At 53.3% G+C, this 18,160-nt stretch overlaps 1 protein-coding gene across 4 annotated transcripts in view; it reads left to right on the top strand.

Annotated features, from left to right (window-relative positions):
• Nucleotides 1-17,433, top strand: part of SHROOM2 (shroom family member 2) — a 148,118-nt gene extending 130,685 nt beyond the window's left edge. For 2 of the 4 annotated variants that reach the window (XM_018043826.1, XM_018043829.1), the window contains 4 exons: nucleotides 351-872; nucleotides 2,740-2,911; nucleotides 12,474-12,746; nucleotides 14,628-17,433. In XM_018043826.1, coding sequence (XP_017899315.1) covers nucleotides 351-872; nucleotides 2,740-2,911; nucleotides 12,474-12,746; nucleotides 14,628-14,894 — 1,234 coding nt within the window. In that variant the 3' untranslated portion in view covers nucleotides 14,895-17,433. The other 2 variants (XM_018043827.1, XM_018043828.1) reach the window with 2 other exon arrangements.
• The last annotated feature ends 727 nt before the right edge of the window (nucleotides 17,434-18,160 follow it).

Below are 18,160 nucleotides of genomic sequence, written 5' to 3' on the forward strand. Positions count from 1 at the left end.
GTTTCTATGTGTGCAGGGAAAAGAATGCAATGAAGAAGGGTCTTGCCTGTGCTTTCCTGCTTGGGTGTGATGCTGGAATTTTCCTTCTGAAGTTGAGCACCTTGAGGCAGAGGAGGGTCAAGAGACCCAAGTTGGGGGGCTGGGGGCAGGAACTCCTAGACCTCATCTCCCCAATCCTGGAACCTGTGACCTGCATGGGCCCATCTTTTGAGTTAAGCTTCCCTGTCTGGAAGCACCCCCCCCCACCGCCCCCCAACATGGGACCAGCCAATTTGCTTATCTGAGTTCTGATCGTTGAGCCATGCCTGGGCCCATGGTGTGTCTCCAGCAGACAACCCTTGTCTTGGCAGAATCGAGCGGGTGATGGACAACAACACCACGGTGAAGATGGTGCCCATCAAAATAGTGCATTCGGAGAGCCAGCCGGAGAAGGAGAGCCGCCAGGCACTGGCCCGCATTCCCGAGCCACCTCCACTGCCCCGGGGCCTCGAGTGGGACCAGATCAAGACGCTCAGCACGTCTGAGCAGTCCTACTCGCGCTTCTGCCCCTACAGCCGCCAGAGTGCCGAGCCCCAGCCCCCTGCCGGCGCCCCGGGGCTCCCTGCCAAGGAAGGCCGGGCCTCCCCTCCCGCGCTTAGCTACGTGAAGGCCAAAGACAGGACCGCCGCCGACCTCAAGTCGGAGGAGCTGGCCCGTGAGATTGCAGGCAGGGATAAGTCGTTGGCGGACATCCTGGACCCCGGCGTGAGGGTGAGAACCACCATGGACCTCATGGAGGGCATCTTCCCCAGAGATGAGCACCTCCTGGAAGGCACGCAGCAACGGAGGAAGCTGCTGCCCAAGGCGCCCTCGCCCAGGACGGTGGAGGAGAGGTGAGTGGACCACCCCACCCCACCTCCGCTCCTGTCCTTTCCTGTGTGCGGTTCTAACCTCTTGGGCTTCCAGGGCAAGGGGCCAGGAATGTATCTCTTTATCTGTTCTCGTACGGGCTCTCTGGTGACAGATTTCTCCATAAGTGCTTGGCACTTTGGGGTTTTTTTTGACACCCTCCCCAAGTTAAAGGTCCATTCTGGGGACTATGATGTCAGTTGGGCAAAGATGGGAAAAGTCATGTTTCTAGCAATACCCATGGGGCTTTTTCTCTGTTGTCTGCCCTTGGGATACTTGGCAATGTCGGGAGATGCTTCTAGTTGTCGCCCCTGGGAGAGTGGCGGTCAGGGATGGCGCTCATCGACCTACGGGGCACAGGACGACCCCCCACCCCCACCCCAACAAACAGTGGTCCAATGCCAAAGGTCACTAGTGCTGAGGTGCAGAGGCTTGTTACAGAGAAGTGAAAGCTCAGGCTACGGAGAATGTGTTTACAAAAAAGGCCTTCTGTTGTTACGTATTTAGCTGAGGGGGGTGAATTTGCTGTAATTGGTGCTGTCTAGAGGGCGGGGGAGGAGCTTCCCTGGTGGCTTAGATGGTAAAGAATCCACTTGCAGTAGGGGAGACCTGGGTTCGATCGCTGGGTTGGGAAGATCCCCTGGAGAAGGGAATGGCCACCCACTCCAGTATTCTTGCCTGGAGAATCCCATGGACAGAGGAGCCAGGCGGGCTACAGTCCATGGGGTCGCAAAGAGTGGGGCATGACTGAGCTGCTTTCACGTAACATTCACATTTGGAGGCTGGAAGTCACGGATGGCAGTGACATTTCTTGCTTGTTGTTATGACCGAAGATATTATCATTTCAGAGTACTCCAGGGGATCTTTGGTTGGGAAGATCCCAAAGATCCCCTGGAGAAGGGAATGGCCACCCACTCCAGTATTCTGGCCTGGAGAACCACACAGAGGAGCCTGGTGGGCTACACTCCCCGGGGGTCGCCAAGAGCGGGACGCAACTGAGTGACTAAGAAGGACCCTCTCTAGCCTCTTGTATTCAGTCACCTGCCCACAAAGGTGCACCTGCTTACATCTGTCCTGTTGGTGCACGTGGTTTTGGTGAGCATCGCTGATTGACCGTAGGCGGAGGCACGAATGTCGTGTAGCAGACAGGGGCTCAGAGGCCGCAAATGGGGCTGCTGGTAGGATGCCCGGTCAACTTGGGGCCTGTGGCCACACTTACAGTGGCAACAGACAGCTCCCCGTAGACCTCAGGCTCCCAGAGAAAATGATCTGTGCCCTCCCCCGCAGGTGGGGCTTTGGGTACCATTTGGTAGGGGGTTCTAGTTCTGGGTGACTTCCCTGGTAGCTCAGACTGTAAAGCATCTGCCTGCAATGTGGGAGACCCAGGTTCGATCCCTGGGTTGGGAAGATCCCCTGGAGAAAGAAATGGCATCCCACTCCAGTATTCTGGCCTGGAGAATCCCATGGACAGAGGAGCCTGGGGAGCTATAGTCTGTGGGGTTGCTAAGAGTCGGACACGACTGAGCGACTTCACTTTTTAGTTCTGGCCTCAGCACCTGCCCTTTCCACACTTTTGTTTGCTTGGTTGATTGATTTTTTTTTGGCACACCCCCTAGCATGTGGGGTCTTCACTTCCCGACTAAGGGATCAAACTCTTGTCCCCTGTGTTGGAAGGCAGAGTCTTAGCCACTGGACCACCAGCAAAGCCCACTCTGTCCCTGCTTCTGCTGTCTCTTCTGGCTCATGTCCTTTCATCAGCCCCTCGGTTCGCAGGTCCCAGCCCAGGTTTCAGGTGCGTCTGTGGGCACACGATCAGAGCTAATGTGGACGTTCTGCCGTTTGGTTCCCCAGGAGGGAGGAGACCAGCTTGCTGGCAGCCACACCCTTGGCCACCAACTCCGCCTACTACAGCACGTCGGCCCCCAAGGCGGAGCTGCTGATAAAGATGAAGGACCTGCAGGAGCAGCAGGAGCCAGAGGAGGATTCGGGCAGTGACTTGGACCACGACCTGTCAGTCAAAAAGGTAGGGAGGCCGAAATCCGGATGAGAACGTGCTGGCGGGAGGCAGGTGGTGGCCCTTGGGTCCACCCCCAGCCTGGCCCTGCACCATGCACCATTTGTGTTGGGCGTGATGCTGACATTTGGGCCTGCGTGTGAAGCCTTTTGTGGAAGAGGCTTCTGTCCTAAGGAGGTCTCTCCATAGGACCTCCGTGCTATCGTTCTGTCATAAGATCCAGTGTCAAGAAAACCTGGTGGCCACTAGTCTCTTTCATTTTAAGCTCAACCGATAATGTCTCTTCTATCCCAGTTGAAACCCGAGGGGCTTAACTATATCACCTTCAGCAGGGTCCATACCTTCTCTGAGTACCGATTTCAGATTCCTGTGATCAGGTAATGAATTCAACAGCAGGTCGTAAAGGGCTGTGTTAACCAAAAAGCAGCCCTTCTTCAACTCCAGAAACTAACCAGGCCCTTGGGGATATAGCAGCAACACGCGAATAGTCATTCCTTCCCTGAAGGCACTGTGTTTTCGCAGCACAAAAACACACACACAATACAGGGCCCACGGGCCACACCCGCCCCCCAACCTGCTGTTGTCAATAAAGTTTTATTTAAAGACAGTCAATTCATTCATTTACATACGGCCTCTACCTATTGTATTACATATGGCCTTTACGTATTGTGTTACGTTTACTATACTGTAAGCGATGTTGAGTAGTGGCTGTGTGGCCTCTGAAGTCTAAAATATTCACTGTCTATGGCTCTCTACAGAAAACGTTTGCACACATAATGTAATTGATCAGAAAAGGAAAACAGTGAAGGCATACAGAGATAAAAGGAGTGTGATTGTAGAGAAGGCTCTGATGAGGTCATGATGCAGAAAAACCTGGAGTGACATGAGGGAGCGTCCAGTTCTGTCAGGGACTGGGTTGGGGGTGGGGAGCGGGGGCACCACGTACAAAGGCCCTGGGGTAGGACATATGTTGGGAAGGCAGCAGAGACCACTGGCTGGAACACTGTGGAAAGGAGGAGGGGCGATTGTAGATGCAGGTCAGGGAGCCGGGGCTGGACCAGGAGGAAGGGGGATGGGAGGTGAGGTCAGGGAGCAGTGGCTGAAGCTGTGTGCACAAGGAGGGAAGATGGAACAGGAGGTCAGGGCCTTGTGGCGGGAGCTCCGTGGAGATTTGAGAGGTGAATTGGAGATAACAGTCTGGGACCTGTGGCTGCAGCTGTGTGGACAGGGAGGAAGATGATGATCGGAGAGGATGTCAGGAACCAGTGACGGGAGACGTGTGGATAAAGAAGAACAAGACTGGAGAGACGGTCAGGCTCCTTGAGCCACAGCTGTGTGGATGAGGAGAGACGATTGGCCATAATGTCGTAAGACAAGCAGCTGGATCTGTGTGGACAGGGATGCGGAGATTTGGACAGGAAGTCAGAGACCAGTTGACTGGAGCCGTGTGGACACAGAGCTGGAGGATTGGAAAGGAAGTTGAGGACCAGTGGCTGGAGCTCTCTGTACAAGGAGGAAGAGGATTGTACGGACAGGGGGCCAGAGCCCTGTGATCAGGAATGAGGCAGATTGCAGTTCAAGTCGGTGTCCACTAGATGGAGCTGTGTAGACAAAAGGGAATGAGACATAAAGTGAGTTGCTGGAGCTGTGTGGATGATTGGAGAGGTGGCCAGACCAGTGGCTGGGGCCTTGTGGACAAGGAGGAGGAGGATCCCAGAGGAGGTCAAGGACTTGTGTCTGGAGATGTTTCGACAAGTAGGTGGAAGGATTTGTGATCAATAGTCAAGGGGGACCAGTGGCTGCTGCTGTGTGAAGAAGGGTGAGGCGGGTTGGAGATAAAAGTGGCTGGACCTGGGTGTGCAAGGAGCAGAAAGACTGGAGATGAAGTCAGCAAAAACGAGGCCAGTTCAGTTCAGTCGCTCAGTCGTGTCCAACTCTTTGCGACCCCATGAATTGCAGCACGCCAGGCCTCCCTGTCCATCACCAACTCCTGGAGTTCACCCAAACCCATGTCCATCGAGTCAGTGATACCATCCAGCCATCTCATCCTCTGTCATCCCCTTCTCCTCCTGCCCCCAGTCCCTCCCAGCATCAGAGTCTTTTCCAATGAGTCAACTCTTCCCATGAGGTAGCCAAAGTATTAGAGTTTCAGCTTCAGCATCAGTCCTTCCAATGAACACCCAGGACTGATCTCCTTTAGGATGGACTGGTTGGATCTCCTTGCAGTCCAAGGGACTCTCAAGAGTCTTCTCCAACACCACAGTTCAAAAGCATCGATTCTTCGGTGCTCAGCTTTCTTCTCAGTCCAACTCTCATTACTTTGTTGGCAAAGTAATGTCTCTGCTTTTTTATGCTGTCTAGGTTGGTCATAACTTTCCTTCCAAGGAGTAAGCGTCTTTTAATTTCATGGCTGCAATCACCATCTGCAGTGATTTTGGAGCCCCCAAAAATAAAGTCTGCCACCGTTTCCACTGTTTCCCCATCTATTTCCCATGAAGTAACGGGACCAGATGCCATGATCTTCGTTTTCTGAATGTTGAGCTTTAAGCCAACATTTTTGCTCTCCTCTTTCACTTTCATCAAGAGGCTTTTTGGTTCTTCTTCCTCTTCACTTTCTGCCATAAGGGTGGTGTCATCTGCATATCTGAGGTTATTGATATTTCTCCCGGCAATCTTGATTCCAGCTTGTGCTTCTTCCAGCCCAGCGTTTCTCATGATGTACTCTGCATAGAAGTTAAATAAGCAGGGTGACAATATACAGCCTTGACGTACTCCTTTTCCTATTTAGAACCAGTCTGTTGTTCCATGTCCAGTTCTGACTGTTGCTTCCTGACCTGCATATAGGTTTCTCAAGAGGCAGGTCGGGTAGTCTGGTATTCCCATCTCTTGAAGAATTTTCCACCGTTTATTGTGATCCACACAGTCAAAGGCTTTGGCATAGTCAATAAAGCAGAAAAACGAGGCCAGACCTGGATGAATAAGGATTAGGAGGTTTGGAGATTTTTAAGTCAGGAACCAGGGGCTGGGGCTGTGTGACAAAGAAGAGGCAGAATGGAGAGGCAGTCAGGGACCAGTGGCTTGAGCTACTGGACTAGAGAGAAGAAGCTTTGGCCTGAGGTCAGGGACCAGCAACTGGACCTTTGTGCACAAGGAGGAGGAATTTTGGAGAGGAGGTCAGGAACCAGTGAGTGGAGCTGTGTGTATAAGGAAGAGCGGGATGGGAGAGAGGGATCAGGGTCCCGTAGCTGTCGCTGTGTAGATGAGGAGGGAAGATAAAGTCATAGACAGGTGGCTGGACCTGTGTGAATAAGGATGAGGGGGGGGTTTTAGAGGAAATCAGGGACCTGGGGCTGGGACTGTGAGAACCAGGATGAGGAGGATTGCAGTTCAGGTCAGTGACCGTGAGATGGAGCCATGTCGGCAGAATGGAAGGGGTTTGAGAGACAAGGTTAGGGACCAGTTGCTGTAGCTTGTTTAGACAGGGAGGAGGACGCTTGTAGAGAAAGTCAAGGGACAGGTTGACCTGGAGCGGGAGGATAGGAAGAAAGGCAGGGACCAATGGCTGGAAGCCCTCTGCACAAGGCCAGTGAGGAGAGGAGGGGAAGTCGGGGAGCCGTGGTTGGAGCTTTGGGGACAGAGGAGGAGGTCTGGAGATGCACTCAGGTGGCCATGCCTGATGCTGTTTGGTCAAGGAGGAGGAAGATAGGAGATGCGGTCAGGGGCCATGGGTGGAGCTGTGTGGACAAGGAGGAGGGAACACGTAGCCGACGTCAGGGACCAGTTGCTGGAGCTGTTTGGACATGGAACAGGAGGATTGGAAAGGAAACCGAGGAGTGGAAAGGAAACCAGTGGCTAGATAGGCTCTTTTTACAAGGAGGCGGAGGACGGTGGATTAAGAAAGGCAGCAGTGGCTGAAGCTGTGTCTACAAAAAGGACAGTTGGAGATAATGTCAGTGACAGGGGGCCACGCCTGTGTGAGCACGGATGTGGAGGTTCATCAGTTAATAAGTCAGGGACCACTGGCTGGGACTGTGTGGGCGTGAATGAGGAGGATTGTGGTTCAGCTCAGTTCAGTTCGGTCGCTCAGTTATGTCCGAGTCTCTGCAACCCCATGAACCGCAGCACACCAGGCCTCCCTGTCCATCGCCAGCTCCTGGAGTTTACCCAAACTCATCTCCGTTGAGTCAGTGATGCCATCCAACCATCTCATCGTCTGTCGTCCCCTTTTCCTCCTGCCTTCAACCTCTCCCAGCATGAGGGTCTTTTCCAATGAGTCAGTTCTTCGCATCAGGTGGCCGAAAGGATTGGAGTTTCAGCTTCAGCATCAGTCCTTCCAATGAACACTCAGAACTGATTTCTTTAGGATGGACTGGTTGAATCTCCTTGCAGTCCCAGGGACCCTCAGGACTCTTCTTCCACACCACAGTTCAAAAGCATCCATTCTTTGGCAGTGCAGGTCAGTGACCACTAGATGAAGCTGTGTAGACAGAGAGAAAGGGAACGAGAGGCAAGGTGAGGGACCAGGGGCTGGAGCTGCGTGGACAAGGAAGAGAGGGATTGGAGAGGAGATCATTGACTTGTGGCCGAAGTGTGGACAAGAAGGAGGAGAGCTGGAGAGGAGGTCAGGCACCAGTGGCTTGGCCCATGCTGAGAAGGCATAGGAAAGATTGAAGGACTTGTCTGGGGAGGTATGCGGAGAAGAGAATGGAGACTGGAGAGAAGGTCAGGGACTTGTGGCTGTATCTTAGTGGACACGGAGAAAGAAGATTGCAGATGAGGTCAGGGACCGGTCACTGGAGTGGCGTGGACTTGGGGCAGGATTGTAGAGGAAGTCAAGGACAGTGGCTGGAGATCTCTGTACAGGTAGGAGGACCTCTGGTGACAAAGTCAGGGACTGGTGGCTGGAGCTGTGTGGACGAGGATGAGCAGGACTGCAGTTCAGGTCAGCGACCACTACAAGGACCTGTGTGGAAAAGACAATGTGTTGTGGGAGACACGGTCAGAGACAACTCACAGAGTTACGTGCACAGGGCGGTGGGTCTGTGAGGTCGCCAGGGACCTACAGGTGCCGCTTTTGTGAACACAGAAGGTCAGGAACCATTGGCTGGAGCTGTGTGGACAGGGTTTGATAAGATGGGAAGGAGGGCCAGGACCAGTGGCTTCGAGTTACTGGAGATGGAGTAAAAATAGATTATGGGCTTCCTGTGTAGCTCAGTTGGTAAAGAATCCGCCTACAATGCAGGAGACCCAGGTTCCTGGGTTGGGAAGATCCCCCTGAAGGAAATGGCAACCCACTCCAGTATTCTTGCCTTGAGAATCCCCATGGACTGTAGCCTGCCAGGCTCGTCTGTCCATGGGATCGCAAGAGTCGGACATGACTTAGCGACTAAACCACCACTACCAAGAATAGGTTGGAGAGGTCAGAGGTATGTAGACTAGGGTGATGGAAAATTTGAGACACTTGGAAAATTTGAGCGACTTGTGCCTGGCTCTCTTTGCAGAGGAGGAAGAAGATGGTAGATGAGGGCAGGGACCAGTGAGTTGGAGCTGTGTGGATTCGGCACAGGAGGTCCGCAGAGGAGGTCATGAAACATGGCTGGGGCTCAGTGTTCAGGGAGGAAATGATTCGTAGTCAAGGCAAAGACCAGTGGCTGGACCTCTTTGTGCAAAGATGGGGACAGCTGCACTTTGCGCCTTTGACCACTAGATGGCAATGTGGAAAAAAGGGATGGGAGCTTTGTGTTCGACGAGGAGGTTGATTGACAGGTGACCAGGGACCTATAGATGCAGCTGTGCAAACACAAGGAGCGCAGTTCAGGGACCAGTGGCTGGGGCTGTGTGGACAAGCAGGAGGAGGGTTGGAGAGTAGATCAGGCACTGGCCACGGAAGCTGTGTGAAGAGGGGAAGAAAGCAGGGGAGGGAGGTTAGTCGCACAGTCATGTCTGACTCTTTGTGACCCCAAGGACTGTAGCTAGCCTGGCTCCTCTGTCCATGGGATTCTCCAGGGCAAGAAAACTGGAGTGGGTTGCTATGCCCTTCCCCAGTAGATCTTCCTGACCCAGGGATTGAACCTGTGTCTCCAGCATTGCAGGCAGACTTTTTACCCACTGAGCCAGCAGGGAAGCCCAGCACAAGAGGGAAGGACTGGGCATGAAGTCTGGGAAATAAGGCCAGAGCTGTGTGAACAAGGATGTGGCGTTTTGGAGATGAGGTCAGGTACCAGCGGCTGGGATTGTGAGGACAAGGATGAAGAGGACTGCAGTTCAGGTCAGTTGAATCAGTTCATTTACACAGCCACATAGACAAAAAGGAATGGCGATGCCAGACAGTGCTGTGCAGACGAAAGGAATGGTACGGTGTAGACAAAAGGAGTCGTGTATGGATGTGAGAGCTGGACTGTGAAGAAAGCTGAGCACCAAAGAATGGATGCTTTTGAACTGTGGTGTTGGAGAAGACTCTTTAGGATCCCTTGGACTGCAAGGAGATCCAACCAGTCCATCCTAAAGGAGATCAGTCCTGGGTGTTCATTGGTAGGACTGATGCTGAAGCTGAAACTCCAATACTTCGGTCACCTGATGCTAAGAACTGACTCATTACAAAACACCCTGATGTTGGGAAAGATTGAGGGCAGGAGGAGAAGGGGACGACAGAGGATGAGATGGTTGGATGGTATCACCGACTGAATGGACATGAGTTTGTGCAAGCTCCGGGAGTTGGTGATGGACAGGGAGGCCTGGCATGCTGCAGCCCATGGGGTCGCGAAGAGGCGGACATGTGACTGAGCAACTGAGCTGAAGGGTGAGGATGTTTGCAGTTTAGGTCAGTGACCTCTAGATGGAACTGTGTGGAAAAGAGGAAGACTGATGAGAGAGGAGGTCAGGGACCCGTTCCTGGCCTTGTGTGTGGACAAGGAGGAGAGGGGATTTGTGAGTGGCCAGGGACATGTGGATGCAGCTGTGTGGACGTGAGCAGGGATGGATGGGGGTTCACGGACCAGTCCTCGAGCTGTGCTGACTTGGAAGGAGAGGACTGGAGATGAGTCCAGTGACCTGTTGCTGGAGCTGTGTGGACAAGGAGGAAGACATCTGGAGAAGAGATCGGGCACCAGCGGCTGGAGCTTTGGGAACACGAGGCGGGAGGATCGGAAAGCAAAGTCAAAGACCAAGTGGCTAGGGCTCTCTGTACCAGGAGGAAGACGATTGTATGGGAGGACAGGGACCCATGGCTAGAACTCTCTCTACAAGGAGGAGCGCAGATAAAGTCAGGTTCTGGTGCCTGGAGCGGTGTGTTCAAGTGGAAGGAAGGCTGCAGATAAAGTCAGGGAATGGCGGCTGGATCTGCGTGAAAGAGGATGGGGAGGTTTGTAGATGAAGTTGGTCAGGGGCTGTGTGGACAAGGATCAGAAGGATAGCAGATAAGGTCAAGGATTCATGCTTGGCGCTGTGCAGACCAGGGGCAGAGGACTGGAAGAAAAATCGCCGACCCTTGGTGAAAACTCTGTCCGAGGAAGAGGAGGCTCGCAGATAAAGTCAGCCACCGGTGGCTGCAACAGGGCATTACAAGTAGGAGGAGGTTTTGAGATAAAGTTGGGGACAAGCAGTCCAACCTATGTGAACAGTATGGGAAGGCTTGTACATTAAGGCAGGCCCCAGCGGCTGAGACTTGTGTGGACAAGGATGAGGAGGATAGTAGTTGAGGTCAGAGACCACTAGTTTAGCCGTGTAGACAAAGACCTAGCAAGACAGGGGTGGGGAGGTCAGTTCCCAGGTGGCTCAGTGGTAAAGAATCTGCCTGCCAATACAGGAGGCACAGGTTCAAGAAGATCCCCTTGAGTAGGAAGTGGTGACCTGCTCCAGTATTCTGGCTGGGGAAACCCCGTGGACAGAGAAGCCTGGCGGGCTACAGCCCATTATTCGACGGCAATGCGTTGGACGTGACTGAGCACGCACACAGACTCACAGGCAGTGAGGGATGAGGCTGGAGCTGTGTGAACACGGAGAAGGATTATTGGGGTGGTTGGATCTGTGTGGACACGAATGGGACAAGGTTGCAGAGGAGGGCAGGGACTTGTGGCTGAACGTCGGTGGAAAGGGAGGAGTGACGAGATGAGATCAGGGGGCGTGGGTTGTGTCTGGAGCTGTGCTGACAAGGAGGAAGAGGACTGCACATCAAGGCAGTGGACCAGTGGCTGGAAGCTGTGTGAACAGGGAGGAGGAGGCTTGCATGTAGGGTCGTCGACTACCAGATGCAGCTGGGTAAACAAAGGGGAAGGGGGCTGGGAGATGCACTCAAGGACTTGAGGTCAGGGAGCAGTGTACACAGGACCAGGAGAGATGCTGGGAGAGGAGGCGGCCAGGGACCAGTGGCTGGGATGGGTGGACAAGGAGGGTTGGAGGCCCGCCAGGGACCCGTGATGGGCGTTTGTGGGGAGGGGGGAAGGAGTAGGATGGCAGTGTTGAAGTCCCTGTGCCATCCCGCAGACTCCTCCTAGCTTTCTGCGTATCACAGTGTGTGCTCCCATGCTGCTTTCTCCACTGGTCCCACCATCCTTCCCCCTGCCCATCTGTTCTCTATGTGTCTGCATCTCCACTGCTGCCCAGCAAGTAGGTTCCTCAGTAGCATCTTTCTAGAGTCCGTTTATGTGTGTTAATATATGATATTTGTTTTTTGTTTTTTCTGATTTATGTCACTTAGTGTAATAGGCTCTAGGTTCATCCACCTCATTAGAACTGACTCAAAGGTATTGCTTTTTATGGTTGAGTAATATTCCACTGTGTATATGTACCACAGCTTCTTTATCCATCTGCCGATGGACGTCTAGGTTGCTTCCGTGTGCTGCTGCTGCTAAGTCACTTCAGTCGTGTCCAACTCTGTGCGACCCCATAGACGGCAGCCTACCAGGCTCCTCTGTCCACAGGATTCTCCAGGCAAGACCACTGCAGTGGGTTGCCATTTTCTTCTCCACCCATGTGCTAGCTATTGTAAATAGTGCTGCAATGAACAGTGAGGTACATGTGTCTTTTTCAGTCATGCTTTCCTCCAGGGTATATGTCCAGTACTGGGATTTGCTAGATCATATGGTTGTTTTAGTACTAGTTTTTTTTTTTTTTATTTTAAGAAATCTCCATACTGTTGTCCATAATTGCTGTACCAATTTACAGTCCCACTAACAGTGCAAGGGAGCTTCCCTCGAGGCTCAGCTGAATAAAAATCTGCCCACGAGGCAGGAGACCTGAGTTCGATCCCTGGGTTGGGAAGATCCCCTGGAGCACGGAAAGGCTACCCACTCCAGTGTTCTGGCCTGGAGAATCCCATTGACTGCATAGTCCGTGGGGTCCCAAAGAGTCGGACGCAGTTGAGGACTTTCAGCTTCAAACAAGCAAGAGGGTTTCGTTTTTTTCCACAGCCTCTCCAGCATTTATTGCTTGCAGATTTTTTCGATGCTGGCCTGATATTTGTTCGTGTGCAACAAGCTGCTGACTGGCCCGCAGGCCAGGAGGTGCAGGCAGGTACAGGGGGGCGCCTGGGTCAGCAGGGCCGTGACTGAGTCCCTGCACGCTGTACCCACAGCAGGAGCTCATTGAGAGCCTTGGCCGCAAGCTGCAGGTGCTGCGGGAGGCGCGGGAGAGCCTGCTGGAGGACGTGCAGGCCAACAGCACGCTGGGCGACGAAGTGGAGGCCCTGGTCAAGGCCGTGTGCAAGCCCAATGAGTTTGACAAGTTCCGCATGTTCATCGGGGACCTTGACAAGGTGGTGAACCTTCTGCTGTCGCTGTCTGGCCGCCTGGCCCGTGTGGAGAACGCCCTCAATAACCTGGACGACAGCACGCCTCCGGGCGATCGGGTACTGCCCCTGAGGCGGGGCGGATGGATTGAGGGGAAGGCCCGCAGGGTGCAGAGTGAACGCCTGGAAGCCTCGCTGGGCTGGCTGTTCAGCTGGTCGCAGAAGGTCTTCTTCTCTCTCGCTCTCTTCCTTCTCGTAGTGGGGGGTCGCCCCGAGATTCCCCGAGTTGTTCAGTTACCTGGTTGGGTCCGACTCTTTGTGACCCCATGGACCGCAGCATGCCAGGCCTCCTTGTCCATCACTATCTCCCTGAGTTTACTCAAACTCAGGTCCATCGAGTCAGTGATGCCATCTGACCATCTCATCCTCTGTCATCCCCTTCTCCTCCCACCTTCCATCTTGCCCAGCATCAGGGTCTTTTCCAGTGAGTCAGTTCTTTTCATCAGGTGGCCAGAACATGCTAGCTTTATTTTATACATTCAGACTCAATGTCTGTGATGCCATTGACAGGCTTATTAGTTAGCATCAGGACATTGAAGGAGTCCCCTGCCAGGGACCGTGCTTGTGGACCTCCCAGACTCTGAAACTTCACTGTATCCCTCAGGGTCTCCACATTGGGTCCATGCTGGGAATGTTTGATGAGCTTCACCTTCCTAGAACCAGAGGCAGCCATGGTCCACAGCCTGCTCCAAGTTCAGTGTAGAGGCCTGGCCTCCACTGTGAACAACATTGGGGGAAACTGTCAATGACAGGCACTAATGAGGGCAAAGAGGCCGCGTCTGGCTCTGGGAGGCTCCCCCTGTCTTTCCAGATAGAAAGTGGGACACAATGGGCCAGACCTGGACACAGGATGCCCTCCCTTCAATCGGAAGCTTGTAGTCTCCAAGGATGCCAGCTGATCTCTGTAGCCCTGTTTGGAGAATCAACTGAGGTCTCTTTGTCTTTTGGTTGGAATTAATCAATTGCAATTAATCCTACTCTCACTCACCCTGAAAGGTGGTGCAGGCCAGGGACACTGCCCAGGCTCCAGACCAGGAAAGCAGTTTCTGTTTTCACCACCCACCAAGCGGCAGCCCTATGCCTCTGGCTTCTCCTCGGGGCCCCTCCACCCCCGTGATGTTCTGATGGGGCCTTTCGGGTCACCAGGTGGTGGAGGAACAGGAGACTGCTGGAAAACTGGGACTGAGATCGGGGCGTTCCCTGGCATGTGTCAGCCACCATGTTGAGACTGTTTAATGCCATTCCTCGCTCCCTACCTTGTTTTCACAGCAGGTTACGTTTGGGAGGGCAGGGACTGCAGGTGTGCACCCTGATCTAGGAGTGGGGGCATCTGTGTGCCCCAGAGTAAGGAGCCAGAGCAGCTACGTGACGCACCCAGCCCCAGCCCCCGCCTCCGTCTCTCTTTTTCCAGCCCTTTGTCCTCTTGTCTTGCCTCTACTGGTGCCAGAAGGGTTTAGCAATCCTGCCCTAGGAGATCTCTTTAAATGCACTGCTTTAACCCACTTTGCCCCCATCCACCATGTTGTCAGGGAAATGCCTTGGACGCACCCAGGTCCCTCCCCCCACCCCCCACCCCTACCTGGCAAGTCCTTCACTGCCTGCACACATCTCCCAGTTTTGGACTTTTCTGGGTGCGGATGGCTCTCATGTTCCTCCAGGTGTATCTGGGTGCCTTGTGGCAAGGGGGTGGAGGATATATCTGGGGTGCTTTGTGCAGGGGTGTATCCCGGCACCTCGTCGGCGGTGTATCGGGTGTCATGGGGGTGTGGCGTCTCGTGCAGGAATGTATCTGGGTGTCTCCTGCGGGAGTGTATCTGGGCACCTTATGGGGGCGGGGGTGTATCCGGGCACTTTGCTGTGCCGGCGGTGGGAGGCGCTGGCCAGCCCTCTCCCGCCCCCCGCTGGGTCCCTAGCAGGCTTGTGTGTCTTCTGTCTGTCCAGCAATCCCTGCTCGAGAAGCAGCGCATCCTGATCCAGCAGCACGAGGACGCCAGGGAGCTGAAGGAGAACCTGGACCGCCGGGAGGGCATCGTCTTCGACATCCTGGCCAGCTACCTGGGCCCCGAGAGCCTGGCGGACTACGAGCACTTTGTCAGGATGAAGTCGGCGCTCATCGTCGAACAGCGCGAGCTGGAAGACAAAATACACTTGGGTGAGGAGCAGCTGAAGTGCTTGTTGGACAGCCTGCAGCCCGAAAGAGGCAAATGAGGGCACACCCACCCCCACCCCACCCGGACCTCCCTGGAGGAGGAGGATGCGGATGGGATTGGCAGAGTCATCAGCTCTGGTCCTGTAGATGCAGCTGAAAACTGCAGCCTGTATTTCATCCTGTCGATGGGGGTCGGGGGGTAGGGGGTGTCCTTTCATGGCCAGGTGGCGGGCAGCAAAGCAATAACTTCCATGTGTGCGTTTGGGATGACTTCTTTAATTCTTAGGTTCCCTTTCGGAATGAATGTTGGGCAGAGCGACTCCCCCTGCCCCTTTGACGCGGTGACCTAGAAGTATCCCCACTGGCGCTGGTGCACAGGTGCGCTGTGCGAGGCTGCACGCCAGGGTTGCCCACGTGGCCTCTTCTGGCAGTGCGGGCACTGAACCTCATCGTCCGCGGGGGAAGGAACGAGCGCGTCTCTAAGAAGGTGCATGTGTTGAGGGAGGCGCGGTTTGCCTGGAGCAGGAGCTGTCCCGTGGATCATGGGAGGCGCCAGAAGTGTTAACGTTGGTTGTGTCTGTCCTATAAGGATGACCTCTGACCCAGCAAAAAAAAATAATGAGGATGAGCATTATTTATGAATATGTTAGAATAGTTGTCCATGCGGTTTAAAGACCAGCTGTGAAATTAGCTTTCAGTACCCTAGCTTCACTCATGGTGAAATTGCCACTTGCACAGTGTGAATGCTTTAAGGAAGGTGCATGCAGAAGGGATGTACCAGCTTTTGTTCTTCTGGGATGGCACCCACATGCAAATGGTATTTCTCCTGCAAAGTGAGATTACCTAGCTGAAAGTGTGTCTGGAGGGTATGTGCGTGCAAGGTTCTGATTTTTTTTTTTTTCTTAAGGCCCCCGATATATTTTCCTCATTTATTTTCCCCTCCATACTCCTCCACCCCAAGAACATTTGTTTGGTGTGTATATGATCCTGATTATAACTGGCAGCTCCTCTCTTGTTGCTTCTCTGGATTAGTTATGGCAGTGTCAAGGCCACGTTTCCTGTAAGAACCCTTGGTTCTGGCGTTCCAGAGGTCCTGGTGGACCACACTACTCCAAGACTGGTCTTTCTTCGCCATAGAGTGAACCACCATCTGTTCCCCGTTTTATCCTTTGATATTGCAAGGTGATCAAGAGAGTCTGTTCACTAAAGAAAACACTGTTGAGCTGTTGTTTTACAGTGCCCGAGTCATGACTAGAAGATAACTTGCTGATCCCAAGTGTTGCATTTGCATTCAGAATGTATAAAGATCTTTCCAAGTTAACAGTATGAAAACAGCCCAGTTAAACCGTGAGCCAGAGACTTATATAGACGCTTCACCAAAGAGGCTATATGCATGTCCGTAGGCACGATAGGTGTTCAGCCCCTCATGGCTTGGTTCTCACGGTCTGATTTTTAACCTGATCGTCTGTGTTCCATCCCAGTTGGGTGAGATGCCTGCATAATGGCGGGAGAAGCCCCAGGATAACTTCATGTTGGGGTGACATTTGGAGGTCAGATCACGTTACTCCTTGTTTCCTCTTATGCCTGTGAAAGGAGTTTTCTGGCAGGTGGGGAGATAGCCCTTTGTCACCAGTGGCCGGCACCTTACCAAAGACAGAAGCACACGATGTCTTATTAAAGGACACTACTCCACATCCACACAGCCAGAAGGACAAGCTGGACTGGCTGCGGTGATATCTCTGCAGCCCTGGAGGGAACCGACCTGGCAGGCTTCAGTGATGCTGACAATAAACATTCCTTTGGCAGCCCACCCACGCCAAAGAGAAAGGCCCTTTTCTGCACTTTTAATTCTTAAGCTGTTCCTGATTTGAAAAGCCCCTCTTCTGCCAGTGAAGCATCGTCCTCCTCCTCGCATGCTATGGTCACTTGCTGTGATGATGGGTCATGACAGAAACGATAAAGCTGGCTGTCCATGGACCGCCCCTCCCCCCCCACGTTCCTCCCTTGCGGAGACAACCACAGTGATGTCAGTGTGTTTTGATTTTCACAAAGCTTTTATCTGCGATTCTTGCCCTTGTCATATAGTATTGTGATCATTTTGATGATACGTCTGTAAAATGTGAAAATAGAGTTTTTGCCTGTATCCAGCTTTTCGGTGTCTCTTGGGAATGTGGTCTTCTACACAGTAATACACAAGGCTCTGGTGTCCTTTAAACGAAGCCCATAGAATCACAATGGTCCAGTCTATTTCCCCATCTGCCTCATAAATGTCTGGTGGCGGGGACCCAGAGATTGCAGTGAGTCAGTGTGCACAGCTTTGTGCATAGCTATGTTTCTGCATATACAAACAATCTGGTGCTAACGTTTCTCCCGTGGCATTCCTGGGTGGTGGCTGATGGCTCACCCCAGGTCATTGCTCAGCTGAGACGTGCTCTCTATATCTCGAGGTTGCAGTCAGGGGCCTTGCCAGAGACTTCAGTCATGCCACCCACCGTGGAAGATGTGTAACGGTTTCATGCTCAACACTTAACACTAACCTCTCAACAGATTATCCTGCTTGACCTTAATACAATAAATGGTGTCTTTCAGTGAATGGAACGTGTCTTTGTCTTGCATCTTTTTTAAGAATTGGAACGTCCTTTCCGTATGTCAGATCCTTCAGCCAGTGATAAATCGTGGAGTTGAATCTGTGTACGCAGGTGTCCGACTGTTTCTGCCTGTCAAGTTCAGGCCAGTCAGTCTGCAGCCAGGAAAACATCAGGGACACTGGTTTTATCAGTCAGCTGTTGCCAGAGCCATGCTGTGTAACAACCGCTATAAAATTGCAGCAGGGTGCAGGGAGAAGTAACTCCTTTAGAGGAGGAATTGGTAGATTGTTCTGCTCCACGTGCCTGTCATCTGCCTCCTGGAACCAGGCCTTTGGCCTGGGCACGTCCATGGCACGTGACCGGAGAACAAGCTCAGTCACATCGGTGCTTGCCCTGGGCATGGTTATGGCACGCCTGCTAACCTTCCGTTGCTGCAGCAAGTCCCGCAGCCCAACCCGGAATCCAGAAGGTGTGGTGTGTGCTCCCCCCGTGATTGCAGGGAGCTGTGAAGCACTGGAGCCATGGGTGGAGCCCCGTCATCTCCCACACTGGGTGCTGATACAGAGTAGCACCCTGAGGTCCAGGACCCAAAGCCAGGTTCCTGGAGCCAAGCCACCTCTGTCTGTTGCTAGCCTCTGCACCCCTCAGCGTCCTCCTTCCCAGCCCTTGGGAAAGCAAGTGAACTGATAATGTCAGCGTGCTTGGAGCCCGCGCTGGGTCAGAGGTGTGCCACACAG

This window comes from Capra hircus (genome assembly GCF_001704415.2).
Source record: "Capra hircus breed San Clemente chromosome X unlocalized genomic scaffold, ASM170441v1, whole genome shotgun sequence".
NCBI classification, from domain to species: domain Eukaryota; kingdom Metazoa; phylum Chordata; class Mammalia; order Artiodactyla; family Bovidae; genus Capra; species Capra hircus.